This window comes from Conger conger, chromosome 6 (genome assembly GCF_963514075.1).
Source record: "Conger conger chromosome 6, fConCon1.1, whole genome shotgun sequence".
In the NCBI taxonomy this organism is placed as follows: domain Eukaryota; kingdom Metazoa; phylum Chordata; class Actinopteri; order Anguilliformes; family Congridae; genus Conger; species Conger conger.
Window position 1 is genome coordinate 41,702,213 of NC_083765.1, and position 17,606 is coordinate 41,719,818.

General features: G+C 45.0%; 1 protein-coding gene across 1 annotated transcript in view; it reads right to left on the reverse strand.

Moving 5' to 3' along the window:
- Nucleotides 1–2,616: 2,616 nt before the first annotated feature.
- The window catches only part of tll1 (tolloid-like 1), a 73,987-nt gene continuing 58,997 nt past the window's right edge, over nt 2,617–17,606 (reverse strand). Inside the window, exons 17-21 of the mRNA XM_061245874.1 lie at nt 12,849–12,974; nt 10,070–10,197; nt 6,021–6,234; nt 3,337–3,587; nt 2,617–2,922 (exon numbers count right to left, since the gene is read on the reverse strand). Of these exons, the coding sequence (XP_061101858.1) occupies nt 2,788–2,922; nt 3,337–3,587; nt 6,021–6,234; nt 10,070–10,197; nt 12,849–12,974 (854 nt within the window). The 3' untranslated portion in view covers nt 2,617–2,787. The remainder of the gene's footprint in view (nt 2,923–3,336; nt 3,588–6,020; nt 6,235–10,069; nt 10,198–12,848; nt 12,975–17,606) is intronic.

The following is a 17,606-nucleotide window of genomic DNA, read 5'->3' on the forward strand; positions in this document are numbered from 1 at the left end:
AACCCCTATTTTCTCCCAATTCAGCATGGCACATTTCTACATTTAAATGGTCATTGTGGTAATTTACTCTAGGTTCAGTACAGTCAAGGAAACACTCTCCTCCGAGCCACACGATGTCAAGCCTCTACTTTATCTCACAACACTTCCTGGCAGTTGAACTTGCACAGACACTCCTCGTGTGTAAGCGCAGGTCCATAACTCACACATGATTGGCTGGAGGAGGTCCCTGGTACGTGATTGGACATGCATGTCCTGTTGGCTGAAATCCCATTGGGCGCCACCGTGTGGGGCTACAGGCCAATGGTACCGGTCTGATTCCACACCAGACTGGTGCAGGTTGGGTTCTCAAACACAACAGCAAATGTTAACATTCAGTACACTCTTAGCAAAAAGGGCTCTTTGGCATGATTCTATAGAGGGATACTTTTGTATACTCTCTTTTTCTGGGAGAATAGAAACAGAAGGCACGAACAGTACCTGGATTGTATGTGAAAAATGTTTTACATTTCAGTCTTGTAGCCTGGGTGGTTTGCCTGGTGCCCACTGAGTGAGTTGGTGAACTTTCAGCAACTTATAAAAGCAAGATGTGCACAGACAGGTTAAAAAAACAGCCAAGACCTTTCTCAGCCACGCACACATTTTAATTATTTTCACCCGACCAGTTTTAATGAGCGTTTTGTGTGCAGTCACTGGAGTGAACATAAACTGCAGTGAAATAGGTTCAAGTGGAACTTGGCACGTGCAGTCAAGTGTGGACTGTTCAACCATACCACACAGACGCCCCAACCCCCCTCCCCCACCCACACCACATCTTACAACATACATAATGCATATACACCATGCACCATAAGTATAGCTCATGTATGGCCCTGTTAAGATAACGTACATAGAATTGGTTCTTTGTAGAAATACCACTTTGCGTCACAACATACATACAGAATGTTTCCAACAGGAGTCCATGGGCATATTTATGACTTTTGATTTGTTCTTTTTTTTTTTTCAAACAAAAAAATGTTCAAGTTCTTAGACATGTTATCAAATAAGATAATAAAAAAAAAAAAACAAAGAAAAGCAAAATAATAAAATAACAACAATGTATCTACAGGAACATGTGCAAGAATATACATTTTGGTTCTAAGGCAACAGTTGTTGATCCACAGGACTGCTGTCGGTCGCGGTAACATCTTAACGGTAAGCGTTAAGTCTCTCGCCCAGCCGAGCTCAGCCGGCGTGGACTGCCACATTCATGTGCAGGATCGTTGGCTCATAGGTTCAAAAACAGTCCGTTTTAACTGTACATTTTATATAGCACCATAGGAATTCCCTTTCAAACAGCAGCCACCTTCTATTCTTTTGTGCTCATGTTTCCGAGTCCAAAAAACAAAAACAAAAAAAAGAGACCGGTCACCTGCCTTTTCCTCTGAAATTATCCATACAAGCGTGTGCTGAAAAGTTCTCTCCAGTTCTTTTTGTCGATAATCCAGACCCATAAGAGCTTGTGTTCTGAGTCAGCCGTGTTTACCGAGTTCTGCTGGCCCCCCCTCCTCCAGTCCCCAACAAAAAAACACTGTAGTCTTCCGACACCTTTAACCAGGCCCAGCAGAACTTCTGAGGGACCCTGCCCTGGATTTCCTTAGTGATGCAGAGTAAGGATATGACAATAAAAAATGGACACAAATGAAACATCATACATACAATATGCAAGGCGTCACTTTTTTGTTTCTTTTTTTTCCTCCTTATATCCACCAAAGCCAAAAAGCAACAGAATCACAGCCCCCTCTAGCTCCCAACGTTAGCCCCAATGTGTCCTGCGCATGCACAAACATTACCTTTTCAGACAAATAAAAAATAAAAAAGTCATTACAACAGTTCAGAGATGTAACAGTGTGGATTAACGAGTCCTCGGGCATCAAAGGCATTTGAATAAGGTGATTTAATCAGTCCTGTGCCACTGTCCAACTGTCTCCAGACTCCAGTTCTCTAATATTTGTTTTTGGGATAGGTATGGCCGAATCTCACCAGATGCCATTTTGCGTTAAAGCGTCAGAGAGGTAGAGTCCCAGCTCGTGTCTCCATGACACACCGTGTCTTTCATAACACTTGGAATGGACACACCATCTTATACTGCAAACTGAGAATGTCTCTTGTCGAGTACGGGGACAGAGAAACATTACAAATACAATACAAAAATAAAAGTCTTTGCAGGATTAGCATCACATACCGAGTAAATGCGTTGTTGATGAGCCATTAGCCTGCGTACTGCATTCTGTTAGCTATGTCCCGTTCAGCACGCTAACGTGCTAAATTTGCTAACGTGCTAACGAGATGCAAGGTGGAGAAAATGTGAATGAGGTCCTCGGCCGTGCACTGTAATACGGTCCTGTTTAACGTTCTCCCGTCCCCTCAGGTTCGAAGACATAGATTTGAAGATTCAAAGACTTTGAAAGGAACCCAGTCATCCCTGGACTTGTGACATTATATATATATATATATATATATATATATATATATATATATATATATATATATATATATATATGTTTTTCCTGAAGGCGATAACTGAATATGCCTCGTCCAGCCAGGCTTCTAGCCAAGTAGGCTACGGTACGGCTCTCTCTCTCTTGCTTTTCTTCATGTTTTTATTTTTAACAAAATAGTTTTTTGTTTGGTTCATGTTTACTGTTTTTGTTATTTTCCTCTTTTTATGTTTTTTTGTCGTTGTTTTTTTCTGATGGCATGTAGGACGTGCTGTCTCCTGGCGAGGTTGGCGGTTGCTTTTTTAAACTGTCATTTCCTGTTATGCAGCTCTTCCTGAAACTTGGTGCTGGTGTATCGTATGTGGAAGCCCTTCTTGCTGATGGTGTCGTCGCTGTGAAAGTGCAGAAGTATGGTCTCCCCCACAGAGTAGATCTCCTCTCTGGGCTGTGAGGGAGAAAGGGGTGTTCATTCCATGGCAACGATCAAGCTGATCAGGCTGTATTTTATTAAATTTTTTTACCTTTTCTGGAGTGCTATGTGGCACTTAAAAACATAACATAACATAACAGCAATGCTCACCTTTCCTACCACTAAAGTGTACCTACTGCTTTGTTTGCCTAAAAGCTAATAGTATCTAGCACTGTATCACATTGTTGCTATAGGGGCATTGCTTTGCTCTGGGACACATTGGTGTGAAGAGAACTATTTGAAGATAAGTGTCTGATTGAGGACAGGGGGAGGGGAAACCCTGACTGGAGCTGGGATACAGGATGTTTTGTGTGCGTGTATGTGTGTGGCTGAGTATGTTTGTGTGTGTGTGTGTGTGTGTGAGGTTAAGTGTGTGAGACAGCATCTCACCCCCGATCCGCAGAAGCGTCCGAGCCCCTGGCCCGTGCTGTCGTAGCCGTTGAAGAGCTCGATGTAGTCGTAGCCGCAGTCAGCCTCCTCCTCCACCTCGAAGGTGGTGAAGGTCAGCTCGATGCCGTAGCCCTTCTCCGCCACGATGAGCCACTCGCAGTCCATGTGTCCCGGGTAGTTATTATCGCCAAACTGCGAGTGGGAGTACAGGTTCTTCTGCCGTGTCTCTGCCCTCAACCTTCCCCCACACTCTGCAGGGCGAACAGGAGCAAGGTGAGAACCAGGGCCCCAAATGTTTCTTTCATTTGGTTCCAAAATGACAAAAAAACATTCAAATTTAAAATCAGTAGAAACTGTTCAACCGTTTAGGTTATGTCACACACACTTACGAAACACCAATTCGGGTCAAGATAACCGTTGAAAGCCACACAACTCGATATTGCTTCTTATCACCATATGAATCATTTAAATCATGATAGACAGTTACACATCCATGAAGTTATACGGCAATCAGGAATCATCCATCCATCCATCCATCCATTATCTTAACCCGCTTATCCTGAACAGGGTCGCAGGGGGGCTGGAGCCTATCCCAGCATACATTGGGCGAAAGGCAGGAATACACCCTGGACAGGTCGCCAGTCCATCGCAGGGCACACACACCATTCACTCACACACTCACACCTATGGGCAATTTAGACTCTCCAATCAGCCTAACCTGCATGTCTTTGGACTGTGGGAGGAAACCGGAGTTCCCGGAGGAAACCCACGCAGACACGGGGAGAACATGCAAACTCCACACAGAGAGGCCCCGGCCGACGGGGATTCGAACCCAGGACCTCCTTGCTGTGAGGCGGCAGTGCTACCCACTGCACCATCCGTGCCGCCCAAGGAATCATAAGTAAAGGTGAAAAAAAACAGGGCCCCACACCACCACCAAACGCCAACTCTCCACCTCACAGGGAGAGCAGACGCAAGCCTGTCTTAAATCACCATGACCACCAGGTCTGGGGAAAGCCTCTCCGTACGCGGAGTCCAGGGGAAACCTGAGTGTGTGGCTGCACTGCTGAGATAATTAACAATTAATTAAGACAGCTGGCTGCACAACTACAGCCCCCTGTGTACTGATTAAAGCATCAGTGCTTTCACTCAACTTTTTATTCCTGTGACATTCCTCACTCAATTACAGCAGCCTGTCCTCTTCCTGCTGTGATTGTGATATTTTAACGACTATTTGAAATTTTAACTGTCACACCTTGGTGACAGTTATGCTGTGTCTGGTTTTGCAGCGTCTCCAAGGTAACTGGTGTGATATTCAGATCAGCTGCCCCTCAGTGGCCTTGTGTACGGACCAAGACAAGCGCATTTAGCTCTAGCTGTGCGCTAACTTCATTTTCCCTGACATGGGACGCACGAGGCCTTTGGCGAACTGGAAGCCGATTCTGAAAATAATCCATTGTAGTATTTGCGTCTAACTCACAGGAAATACATTTGCCTCTACTTTGTCATCATAAATGTACACAGTGCAAGGAATTATGGGATACAACACTCAGGGAATCCCATTAAGTAGAAATAATACCTACATTACAGGAAGGAAGTGAGAAAAAAAATGCTTGTATTTGCTTTAAAAAGACATATGGGAGATGAATTAGCCAATCGAGTAGCTATTTAAAGGCTCCTATCCTATCATTGAACACCCTCACAATACAGAAGTCTGCCAAGACCAACGCGGATCTTCCGGGCGTAAATCATCGCGGCGATCGTGTCGGAAATCTCAGCGGGCTCGTTAATGTGCCTCAGGGCCTGCAGGTTAGGGCCCATCTGTGTACCAGCGCTGCCTCACAATCACTGCAGCGACATTACTGTCAGACGAAATCAATGCCCGTGCATATTTTTCATTCTTTAACTGCATATTACCCACAGTGCTTTGAGTATAATTACGCGCTACGGTATCCTGTGATTCAAAGATATGGGGAAAACAAATAATGTTATTAACACCTTGTTGAAAAACCTGGTTAATTGAAAAACTGTTTAAAAGCACAGCTAAAGAATGCCCTATAATGGCTTCAGGTGTGTTACTGTATGTCATTAAGCTATTCTGTAACATACATTTTAAGATGGAGGATAACTTTTGTCACGATACACATTTTCTTGCTTTGCATATTACAATTTACCGAAAAAGTTCAATAACATTGATCGAAAGTCATTGAACAATGCCACTAGAGGGCATCACAATGCTTACAAACAGAAATATATTTAATCTTAAAATATTAATAAAAAAACCTATACACTTTGTTGCTACTTTTATAATGGCATTTATAAAGAGATGTTATGTGAAAACTAAAGAGAATCAAGAGGAGTGAATCAATCAGAGGGCTCTGATGAGTGACTACCATGTCATCTAACGTGCCTTGGAGTGCAGACTTCACGACAATCCATAATGTGCTGTCAATCACAAAACTGATCTAAACCAATCAGTGGACTTGATTCTTCTTTACTAAAGGCTATGAGTGTGATAAAACCAATGAATCAGTGGCAACTGGAAATGAAAAAATAACTCACCCATTAACCGCAAAACCAAAATGGCGGCTGTGCTGATCTGGGATCAGTAGAGCAGCGGGGAAGGGTTTTAAAATGGCGGCTGTGCTGATCTGGGATCAGCAGATCCACAGGGGAGGGCTCACCTGTGGAATGGGTGGCTTGGAAGCCCTTCCTCTGCACAGAGGCGTCGGAGATGAAGCGCAGGTACATCTTGTTGCCCGTGGAGACAAGCGGCTCGGGCACCTTGTTCCCGCAGAGCCGGCCCAAGATGGCCGACTTGTCGCTGTCCCCGTCGAAGGCCTCCAGATGGTCATAGGCGCATTCCTGGTGCTGCTCGATCTCAAACTCATTAAAAGACTGGAAAAAAAGCAATAAAACCAGAGAGAGAGATTTCAGGCTGTCCGGAGATGTAGACGCTACCTCGTTAGCTCCCTACGCCGTGAGCAGAAAACGAGCTTGTTTATACAGAAACGGCACATCTCCAGGTCCTCGTCTCATATGTGAGGTGGCGCATTGATGTAAATGAGTGGGATGAGACTAATGGCCAAAACAGAAGGGAAATACGCTAACATGCTAAAGCGCTAATGATGTGCAGACATTCTGCGTTCAATTTACAGACCTGGGTTCAAAAAGTATTTGCTTTGATTTCAAATACTTTTCTGTCCTCTATTGATCTTGCCTGGTGCATTTCAGCCAGTGAATGGTGAAACAAATGTCTAGAAAAATACCATTTAATAAAAGCTGAGAATCTGCTCTTTGACCACGTATGAATTGTTTGATTACAAACAGAGAAAATAAAAAATGAATAGGAATAATCAGAAAAATGCAAGGTGTGTTCAAACTTTTTACTGGTACTGTGAATTACAATTCTGTGAATTTGTAAATGCATATAACAAGAACTCATATTTCAAAGAGTCATAAATCTGAACAGTTTCTCCCTGGGAAAATCTCTGTGTTTCTTTTTCATGCTTCCAGCTGAATTTAACGCGCAGCATGGGTGCAGCTGATATAAAAATTTGGCTCTGACCGCTAAATCAAATCAACAGCTGTCCTGAAGTTTCACTCGCGATCACATGCGAACTGATACAGTACACCGTAAAATGTGCAGTGTTGACTCAACTCTGATAGTCTACATGAGTCCCAGAATGATCAAACAGACTTTAATCGAGAAAACGGAACTTTTCTCAGTGTACCATTTTAATCCAATGATCAGCAAAAATGAAAGAAAACATTTGTAATGATAAATGAATAATTTAATTTGCTCATAAGTCGAAGACAAATACTGATTAAATTGGGAGGTAAAGACATCTTATTCCATGCCCTTGGTATTCCACTTTATATTAAAAGGGTGCATTTCATAAAACTGGATTGAGGCCTTTTATTTAAGAAGGGGTGTGTTTGTGGCGCTTGATGCGTGATGCCTGATTGAAACAGCATGATGTCCACATCCCCCGCCCATCGCTCCGCTACGCGGATGGAGGGAGACAGGTAGGAGAACACGGACTGAGAGGTGTGGGGGGTGGGGGGGGGGGTAACGCACGGTCAGGCGGCGTGTTCTCCGCGTTCGCCTCGCGCTAATTAGCACGCGCGGGGAACGCGCGGCGTGCGCTGCGGTTCTTTCTCAAGGGAGCGTGAGCTGGCTTTGAGCGGATTAGCGCCTCGCGGACGTGACACGCTTCTTCACCTCTGCGAAACGTGATCTCAGGCAGCTGACTCAGGACAATTACCCACCAGCCCCCGGGGCGCACGCACGCGCGCGGCTTAAACAATCCCCGCGCCATCTGTTTGGCCCGGCCCTCTCGTCCACAGGCCAACCAGGTTTTTACATTCAATTCTCCTCAAACTCCAGAGCAGCGCAACACGCTAATCCCACCGCGCAAATACACCGCTGTGAATAAGCCCAGCACCAAGCGGCCAGTTTTAATTCTCCCCTCAAGAGAGGCATTCCTCATCCTGTTTTTATGTATCCTGCCAGCTTCCTAAACAAGCCTCTCAGCTGTTTTACAGGCTCGTATATAACGCCAGACTCTCACGCCTGCAGCGGCTGCCTCCATCAGGAAAGAACAGGAAAGGGGGCAATCCTGCTGCATCTCAACAGTCAGGAACAACAGGGCTACACGACAGAGCCCGTCCGTTCTGTCTCTCCGAGGAATGAAGCGAGTCAGAAAATTTAAATAACAAATTGGAAAATGTAGGTTGGGGACACATTTAGTTCTGGAAGATTAAGGGAGTGTGAGATTTTGTAATAAATCAACATGAAACAGTGAAACATTAAGCAAACAATAGCGCATGTTCTGTCTAGTACAGCAAAGCTGTCTTAATCTATCTGATCCCAGCAGGAATCTGGCCAGGACCTGGTATCTGCAGGTGCCAAATATGAACAGCTGTCCCCCTGGCAGAGACTGCATCCACTGCACGTCCACAAGGGCAGAACAGCTCAATCCTGCAGGATTTCCGTAGCTGAGCAACTTCGGCCTCTGTCCTTATAAGTACATGGACGTTAGCTTAATGATGAATTAGTGAAACAAGAGCCCCGTTTCATGAACATTGGTGATGTTTGATTTTCTTTACTGTAGATTTACAGTAAGGTGGACATCGCTTAAACTATGTGACGCAAAAGGAAAGATGAATGAATTCAGTGATGAATTTCGTCCTCAGACCTTTCCAAATCACTTGCCAGAGACGGGGCTGCCCTGACTAATGTGGAGCGGATTGGATAGACTTGTCTGTACACGGTGAATTTGATATGAACACTCTGCTGTTAGGAGATTATCTGTCAGTCCGGCCTGTTCCTGACACTACAACGTGTAAACATTAAGGACATGAAGAACCTGTGTCCAGCTCACATATGGGCAGCAGAGGATGGGCTCCCCCTCTATAGCTGGGTCCTGTACGGCCAGCAGAGGATGGGCTCCCCCTCTATAGCTGGGTCCTGTACGGCCAGCAGAGGATGGGCTCCCCCTCTATAGCTGGGTCCTGTACGGCCAGCAGAGGATGGGCTCCCCCTCTATAGCTGGGTCCTGTACGGCCAGCAGAGGATGGGCTCCCCCTCTATAGCTGGGTCCTGTACGGCCAGTAGAGGATGGGCTCCCCCTCTATAGCTGGGTCCTGTACGGCCAGCAGAGGATGGGCTCCCCCTCTATAGCTGGGTCCTGTACGGCCAGCAGAGGATGGGCTCCCCCTCTATAGCTGCTGACATTTCTTCCCTTCGGGAGTTTTTTCACTCTACACTGCAGGTTTCAGGCCTAGCTTTTGCCCAATTTTTATAAATTCTATAAAGGGTGTTTGTGACAATGTAAGGGTTTACAAATAAATTGATTTTAAGTTAACTGAACATATTCATCTCAGTCTTGTTCATACAGTATTTTCACATTTTGTACAGTGAGTGTCCTGTGTGTAGCTTGTAGTGGCAAAGCAGCCTCCTCAGCATAAACTCTCCAGCATTCGACATATGTCCACTGTAGGGGACATGCGTCGGTAGTCTTAATCTTAAGACCTATAATTCTACTATGCGGAAACAATACACTACATCTGCAGGGACATCGTTGTACGTCGCTCTGGATAAGAGCGTCTGCTAAATGCCATGTAATGTAATGTAATGTAATGGAACATCTCATAAAAATTCAAATATTCGACAACACTGTCATCCAAGACACTTGTATGATGCAAAAACCAATTGTTTCGTCTGCCGGGTCTCAGGAGGATGTGACATAGGCACACTGGGACAATAGGACTGTATCAGACGCAGTGGAAAGAAAAGATGAAAATTGAGCAGGCAGTCATCACGGTCTGTGAGTATCTGTCTAAAACAGCTCCATGGAGTGCTGTTAAAAAGATGATTTTCTCCACTGGGATCTGTTTATAGCCCAACTGCATTCCACTACAGACATGTGCAAAATATATACAGCATAAAAATGCCTCTTACACATAAAAAGCACATTCAGTGTGTTGGAAACCAGAAGCAGATCAGTTCTATGAGACCTGCCCTTTGTGATGAAGGACTACAACTGCATTAGTCATAACAATTACTATAACTGTACTTTCTCATGACAACTTTAAACAAGCTTATATTTTCTACTTGAGAGAAAAAGATCTTAAGTCTTTGTAGAAGACTAAAAGTTGTTTAGTCACTTTTATCACGTGTACGTGTAGCTGTACAGTACTGGTTATAATCACTCTGTACACTACTCACGATCTTCACGCGGTGTCCCGGCGTAGCGGAGATGTCCCAGGTGCACTCTTTTCGGCTGGGGTATTTATCGGGCCAGTTTGGGCTGCTGATGGTTCCGCTGGAGCTGTGGATCGTGTGCTCACACTCCGCTGTACGTCACACACAAAATGGCCGCTCAGTTTTTTACCACAAAACCGGCTGGGGCGAAACACTCACTGATTCAGTACTTTTTTTAATCCTTTTTTTATCTTGATATCATACTGGGCTATATCCTTATCCCCAGATGCAATACAATACAGTTTCAGTCCAGAAAACATTAAAGCTGTTATGATTAATTCATTTTACATTGATTCAAGATACCGTATGGAAATAATATACTGAAATACAGCTTTTAGCACGCAGCAATATTCTAAGTTTAAAATCACCTCTGATGGATTACTTTTAACATCTACATTTAAGCAGTTAGCATTTTTAAATCTAGCAGGGCACGCTTGGGCCCAGTAGGACTCATATAAACTACAGCACTGAGCATTTTGCTGTGTAATATCCTCCCTGAGGGGCAATGAAGTGACATAATTTAAAGCCTGCAAATGGCGATACACAACATGTGCAGAATTCTTAATAAAATACCACAGCTACAGCTTTCCCTGCTAGTGTTGCTATGACTACCCTTAGTGATCCACCATTTTGAGAAAAGTGGAGACTCCGTGAGATTGAACAGGACGGTATGAGAGGATCTACAGTAAATGCACGGGCTAATTGGTACAGGCACTTACAGGACAAATAGCATTAAACCCTGATTAACCTTTTGTGTGTTTACAGTACATGGCACCCAAAATAAACCTTAATGCACATCATTGACCTGCATTCCTGGGAATGGGGTCAGATGTCAAAACTGAAAGTACTCAGATTGTTACTACGGTGCATTACTGCAGAAAAAGGGTGTGAATAATAACTGGATTATGAGGCTGGCAAAAGCATCATTGTGCATTCATTTAATTATTTAAGTTCTTCAGAGAAGAAGAGTTTCACCTTTGCACAGTTCATGAAACAGCCAATGAAAGAAAAAATAGATGAAATTGGGCAATTTATAATCTTGTAATGAAATTAGAGTGGTTATATACTGTATAACAATATACTGAAATATAGTCATGGAAAGCTAAGTCGTCTGTGAGAAAGTTCTGAACCAGTTTTAACCATAAACTGGGTCATTGAAACATATACTGTATATGGAATCCATTATTTTCTTGTAATTGTGTCCATGTCAGTGCATAAAAGTTCTGGATGTCTGGGAACTCAAACCATATGTTTGACAAACAAATACAGCTGGTGGGGATTTCAATAAATGTCTTTTTTATATTCTGGCATCAGCCCTACAAGCTGACATCAAACGAGGTCATCTCGGCAACACAGCGAAGTGTAGAAATGTTTAAATCTTCAGCTAACTTTTCATCTCTTTCTAACAGAGCGATACTGGTGACAGAGGGATATTAGCGATGAGCGTTACCCACATTGAAGTAACAGGTCAGCTACTTGACATCTTGTTTTATAAACTTGATATCTATTCTCATATTGTGCCAGGCAGTTACACATTTACTGCAGCTATGGTGAGGAACTTAGCTGAACCATGTACAGTTGAGCCCTTTAGAGCAAAAGTAAACTTAACTGAAATTGACCGCTTTTGTGTTTTCTGAATCATGGGCTAGTTTCACAGACAAAGATTAGGTTTGGATTTTCCGTGAACTAAACTGAGTTTTGTATGGAGAATCTCCATTCTAATAAGAATTTAGTCTAGGACCAGACTTGATCTATGTCTGCCCGATGTCTATTAATGTCACAGAGTAAAGACCCACCTGCACACTTCAGCAGATGTTTTAGTTGTCTGGGGGGAAATGGTGTTCATTCAGCTGGAATGTCCCCATCAGAAACGCTCTCCAGAAAGCAGGAGTGTACCAGTGTAAAGAGCAGGAGCATTCTGAACTCTGTGACTTCATCAGCATTTCTTTAACAGGCATCTAGAAAAGGTTCGGGCACCCCAGTCACACAGTGCGTGCTGTACTAAACCTGACCTACTTCAGTTGATATCCAGCAGAGAGGGTTATGGGTAAATCCTGGAACTGGAGCAGGAGGAAGTGAGAGCGTGTGTGGAGCGGAGTGGGTAGGCGTGTGACAGAGCGTGTGAATACCAGGATGCCCGTTCCCCGGGACTCTTCCTCTATCACGCGCAAGAACGGCAGCACCGCTTTGACCTTTGAACCTGCTGGAGGACCCAGCTGTGCGAACCAGAGCCGTTCCACAACCAGCCCAGCGGTGTGTGGAGCACAGAACGGGAACAATCTCAACAAGGCCCACTTCCGATCCCCTTTTTACCAAACTGCACACTCTCAAATATAAAGCTACCAAAAGTGCCTAAAAAGGTACAAATGCTTGTCATTGGGACGGTACCCTACAGGTACATAAAACTATACACTTAGCTAGAAATATATCATTCATTTGTACCGTGTACAGCCGGAGGCAGGCTGTAGGCTCGTGGCTAAGGTCAGGAACCTGGTGTAAGGCCCTTAACCTCACATTGCTCCATGGGAGATTGTCCCCCGTTCAGTCTAATCAACTGTAAGTCACTTTGGATAAAAGCGTCAGCTAAACAACAGAATTATACTATTATAATTTTTTGACATTACTATACTTTCAGGGTACATTTGGGAAAGTTGATTCTGGAAGAAGAGAAATGTACCTCCACTGTGAGTGTATTTGTGAGAGTGTAGGGGAGATGAAGCTCTGCTCGTTGTCTCTCTCCTACCTTCCTTGCAGTCGTGCTTGTTCTCGTGCAGGACGAACCCGTTGCGGCACTGACACACGTAGCTGCCTACAGTGTTGGTGCACTCGTGCTGGCAGCCGCCATTGTCCTTGGAGCACTCGTCCTTATCTGTGGAGAGAGAGAGAGATGGAGGGCGGGCAGGGGTCAGTACAAACAGCTTGCACGGGGAAGGTCAGAGAGAGGGGGGGATGAGAGGGGAGAGGTAGGGGAGAGAGGTGGGGAGGAGAGGGAGAAGTGGGAGAGAAGAGGAGACAGAGAGGGAAGAGAGAGAGGGAGAGGGAGGGGAGCGAGGAGGGCATGAGAGGAGAGGAGGAGGTGGGAGAGATGATGAGAGAGGGAGAGAAGAGATAGAGGGTTGGGAGAGAGGAGAGGAGAGAAGAGGTGAGGGGAGAGGGGGGAAACAGGGGAGATGAAAGGAGGGAAGAGGAGATAGGGAGAGAGAGAGGAACACAGTACATGCTGACACAGTACATGCTGTCTTGTTTGTCCAGAACAGGGTATATTATCGCACAGAAGACACAAGAAATGAGGCCTTGTTTCCTTGTACCACACGTATACCCCTTCATTCTGTTTCCTGTGGGCCTATACGGTGAATACTTCTGTCAGGGTGTCAGCAATGGACATACTCTATCACAAAAAGCCATCATTACTGCTAAATCATTATCGTTTGGATACAAGTAGCTGTAAAAATACACAATAAAGAAAAACTTAAACACAAATCTCAAACACACTGAAGTGAGTTTTCAAGAGCATCGTGTTATACCACATTTTGTTACACCACATTATGTCACAGCTCATAACCTGTTGATAACCCTGCTCATAGCTGCTATTCAGTGCCACATAAATGTCATTGATGAATCTGGACAGAGCAGTTCCCCTTAAGAGAGGAGGGTGAAGTAGAGGTGCACAAGGGGCACATCCAGACATTCGGAAAGTTCTAAAGATCCATGAACAGAAGAGAAGAAGAGAGAGAGACAAGACAGCCGTTTCAAGGACAGGGCGCTTAGCATTCAGCAGCATGGTGATCTGTTGAGTGAGGCTTTAGCGGGGTTAGCGGGAGCCAAGGTTAGCGACGAAGGAGGCACCGGAGTGAGACAGCCACTGGGCTCCCCCCTGAGGGGGACAGCAGCCAGGCAGTATTAGCATGTGGGCTCTAGAAACCCGGCAGGTTTGGGTGCGAGGGCTACCTCTATATGGAGCATTAGCTGGGAGACCGCATCACACACCCCCAGCAGCAAGCCTGGCACAGGCTATACATTCAATTCAATTCAAGTTGCTTTATTGGCATGGCAGAACATTACAATTTGGATTGCCAAATTGCTATTTATGCTAACTGTGTGTGCAACATACACACACACACACACACACATACACGCACAAAGCACAGTCAAAGCCACACACACAGCATAGATTCCTCTACATATCTGTTCTTTTAATTCAGAAGAGTTAATTTCATCCCCCTGTGTAGTGTTATCAGTGTGCCCTGGCATCTAGCTCTTTGTTGACAATGCTATCAAACTGACTCCGTCCTGCTCATCTTTGGGCTGAAAGAACGTGGGTAGGAGGAGGTGGGGAGGGCTCATCTAAATACCATAGACACACACACACAAACACACACAAGCAAACAAAAACGCGCACACACACACACACTCTCATACACACACGCACACACACACACTCTCTCTCACACATACACACACACACACACTCTCTCTCTCATACACGCACACACACACACTCTCTCATACACACGCACACACACACACACACACACACTCTCTCTCTCATACACACACGCACACACACACACACACACACACACACACACACACACTCTCTCTCTCACGCACACACACACAGGGCCTACTGGTGCGTGAGTGCTGAGGCATTCAGTGCCAGCTGGAGTGGCAGCCTTGGGAATCTCCTGACAATGCCAGGGCTTGTGCCCGCCCCCTACTCGAACCCAAGCCATGAGATCTCAGACTAACGCTGAATGGGCCCTTCAGGGGCCCGTCTCTGCCTTTCGGGAAAAGGGGTCCACTCCAAAATTCGCCTCAGGGAGCTAGAAAAAACACTTGACTGACGACTGCTTGACTGGGTATTCTCTACCTCCTCCCCCACCATTCATTCATACATCTGCAAGCCCTTCCGGCCACAGCCACTGCTTGCCCAATCTCTTCTCTTACAGTTTGGGTTTTTTGGGTTTCTTTTGTCACCGGCTTTGTCTGATGTTACCTACAGCAGCTAAGCCGCTGCGTGTCGCAGGATTAAATCAGCTCCTGACCAGACACATTGCATGAGAACATCAGGAGTAAAAGTCTCTCTGCCAAAAAGAGAAATCTACCAGGTTGTCCAAGGTTGAGGTCCACTCCAGTTAATCGCAGTGATTAATTGCTAATGGTGTTGATGTTATGACACAACTTATTAGATGTGTTAGTAAGGTTACAACAAACTCTGGTCACAAAAAAACACATAAAATAAAGATCAAAGATACAATCACAGTGTTTAAACAAACAAGATAAGAAAGTGATATATGAGTGAAGAAATAAGAAATAAGTGCATAGACCGTGCACCAAAACCATCTCAGGACACAGAGACTGTGTACCAAGTACCGGCGACGCCCTAACATTATTTAGTATATATATTACTTTTGGACATTTTAAAAGTATAGGCAGCTGCGTCCATTCCAGAGACGGTGGAAAACCTGCCATAATTGTTAATAAACAACAAATGCATCTTTCTCTGCGTGAGACAAAAGCTGTTGCATTTGTTGGGGTCAGAGGTCAGAGGTCAGAGGTGAGTCGGAAACCCAGATCCGAATGGATCTCCGTGGGCCTTTCCTGTGAGGAAGGGGCGGGATCCATTTAGCTGTTTGTTGTTCGATTGATGGAGCACCAATCGGGCGACGCTGGCCGTACCTCTGATTGGCTCAGAGGCCAACGCCCGTCTGTCAGTAATACGTACTGGCCCAGCTGGGGGTGTGTGCCCCGCCACCTTGCAGGACTCAAAAACAAAAATCCTCTCTTTGCAGGGCGCCTTCTTGTCTGGGGAAGAAAGCGCGAAGGCCGTCGGTGAGTCTCCGAGTGACTCCTCCCCCGTCCCTGCCCCCGCTACTCAAGGACCAATCAGGAAAGCAATTTATGATGATGCGATGGAGATCTTTAGTGGCTGAAAAAATCTCTGCATTTTCTGATTAATCAGGAAAAATAACACCCCTGTGAAACAAATATATTCACTTCGTACATCACAGTCCTCCAGACCAAACCTTTCAAATAAACATTTCAACAGCTCAACATTCAAAGTCAAATGAGCTGCAATACAGTCGTCTCACTTGGAGTTGAATTAACTCTGAACATTTTACTGTGTGGGCAGATGGTAATGACAAACCTCCAAACCACACCTTGTCAAAATGTTTCCCCACCCAGCAATAACAAATCAGAACTTTTCACACATTGGATTGGTTTTAAACCATCCATCCATCCATTATCTTAACCCGCTTATCCTGAACAGGGTCCCAGGGGGGCTGGAGCCTATCCCAGCATACATTGGGCGAAAGGCAGGAATACACCCTGGACAGGTCGCCAGTCCATCACAGGGCACACACACCATTCACTCACACACTCACACACTCACACACTCATACCTACGGGCAATTTAGACTCTCCAATCAGCCTAACCTGCATGTCTTTGGACTGTGGGAGGAAACCAGAGTACCCGGAGGAAACCCATGCAGACACGGGGAGAACATGCAAACTCGAACCCAGGACCTCCTTGCTGTGAGGCAGCAGTGCTACCCACTGCACCATCCGTGCCGCCTGACTTTAATATGAAAGTGCCAATGTACTTTGTGCCAGTGTTTACTCCGCACAGAGAGGCCCTGTCCGACGGGGATTCGAACCCAGGACCTCATTGCTGTGAGGCGGCAGTGCTAACCACTGCACCATCCGTGCCGCCGGTTTTAAACCAGCATAGAGTATATAATCTACATGTAGAAAATGCCTTTATACACTATAGCCCAGTATAACTCCTGGTAAGACTCATTAATACAGTATACACTCAGTGAACACTTTATTTTTCAGACTTATTGGCCTTCTGCTGCTGTAGCCTATCCACTTAAGTGGTTTGACATGTTGTCAGAGATACTCTTCTGAATAGCACTGTTGCAGTGTGTGGCTATTTGCATGACTGTCAGCTTCGACCAGTCTGGCAATTCTCCTTTGACCTCGGTCATTTTTGACCGCAGAACTGCTTTTTGTTTTTCGCACCATTCCCAGCAAACTCTAGAGACTGTTGTGCATGAAAATCCCAGGAGAAGAGCAGTTTCTGAGATACTCAAACCACCCTGTCTGGCACCAACAAACATTCCACGATCAAAGATCACATACAGTCAGGTCCATAAATATTGGCTGAAAGTATGCAGTTAAAGCATATCTTGCTCGTTTCATTTCAAATCCATTGTGGTGGTGTATAGAGCCAAAAAGAGGAGAATTTTGTCGATGTCCCAATATTTACCTGACTGTATCTTCCCCATTCTGACCATGTCTGCATGCTTTTATGCATTTAGTTGCTGCCACATGATTGGCTGATCAAATATTTGCATTAAAAAGATGGTATACAAGTAAATAAAGTGCTCAGTGAGTGTAAATCCCGTATAACTCACGGAAAGACTCATTTATACAGTATAATATCCCAGTATATCTCTAGGGAACACTCCTTTGAAGAGTATGGGAACAGTCCTTT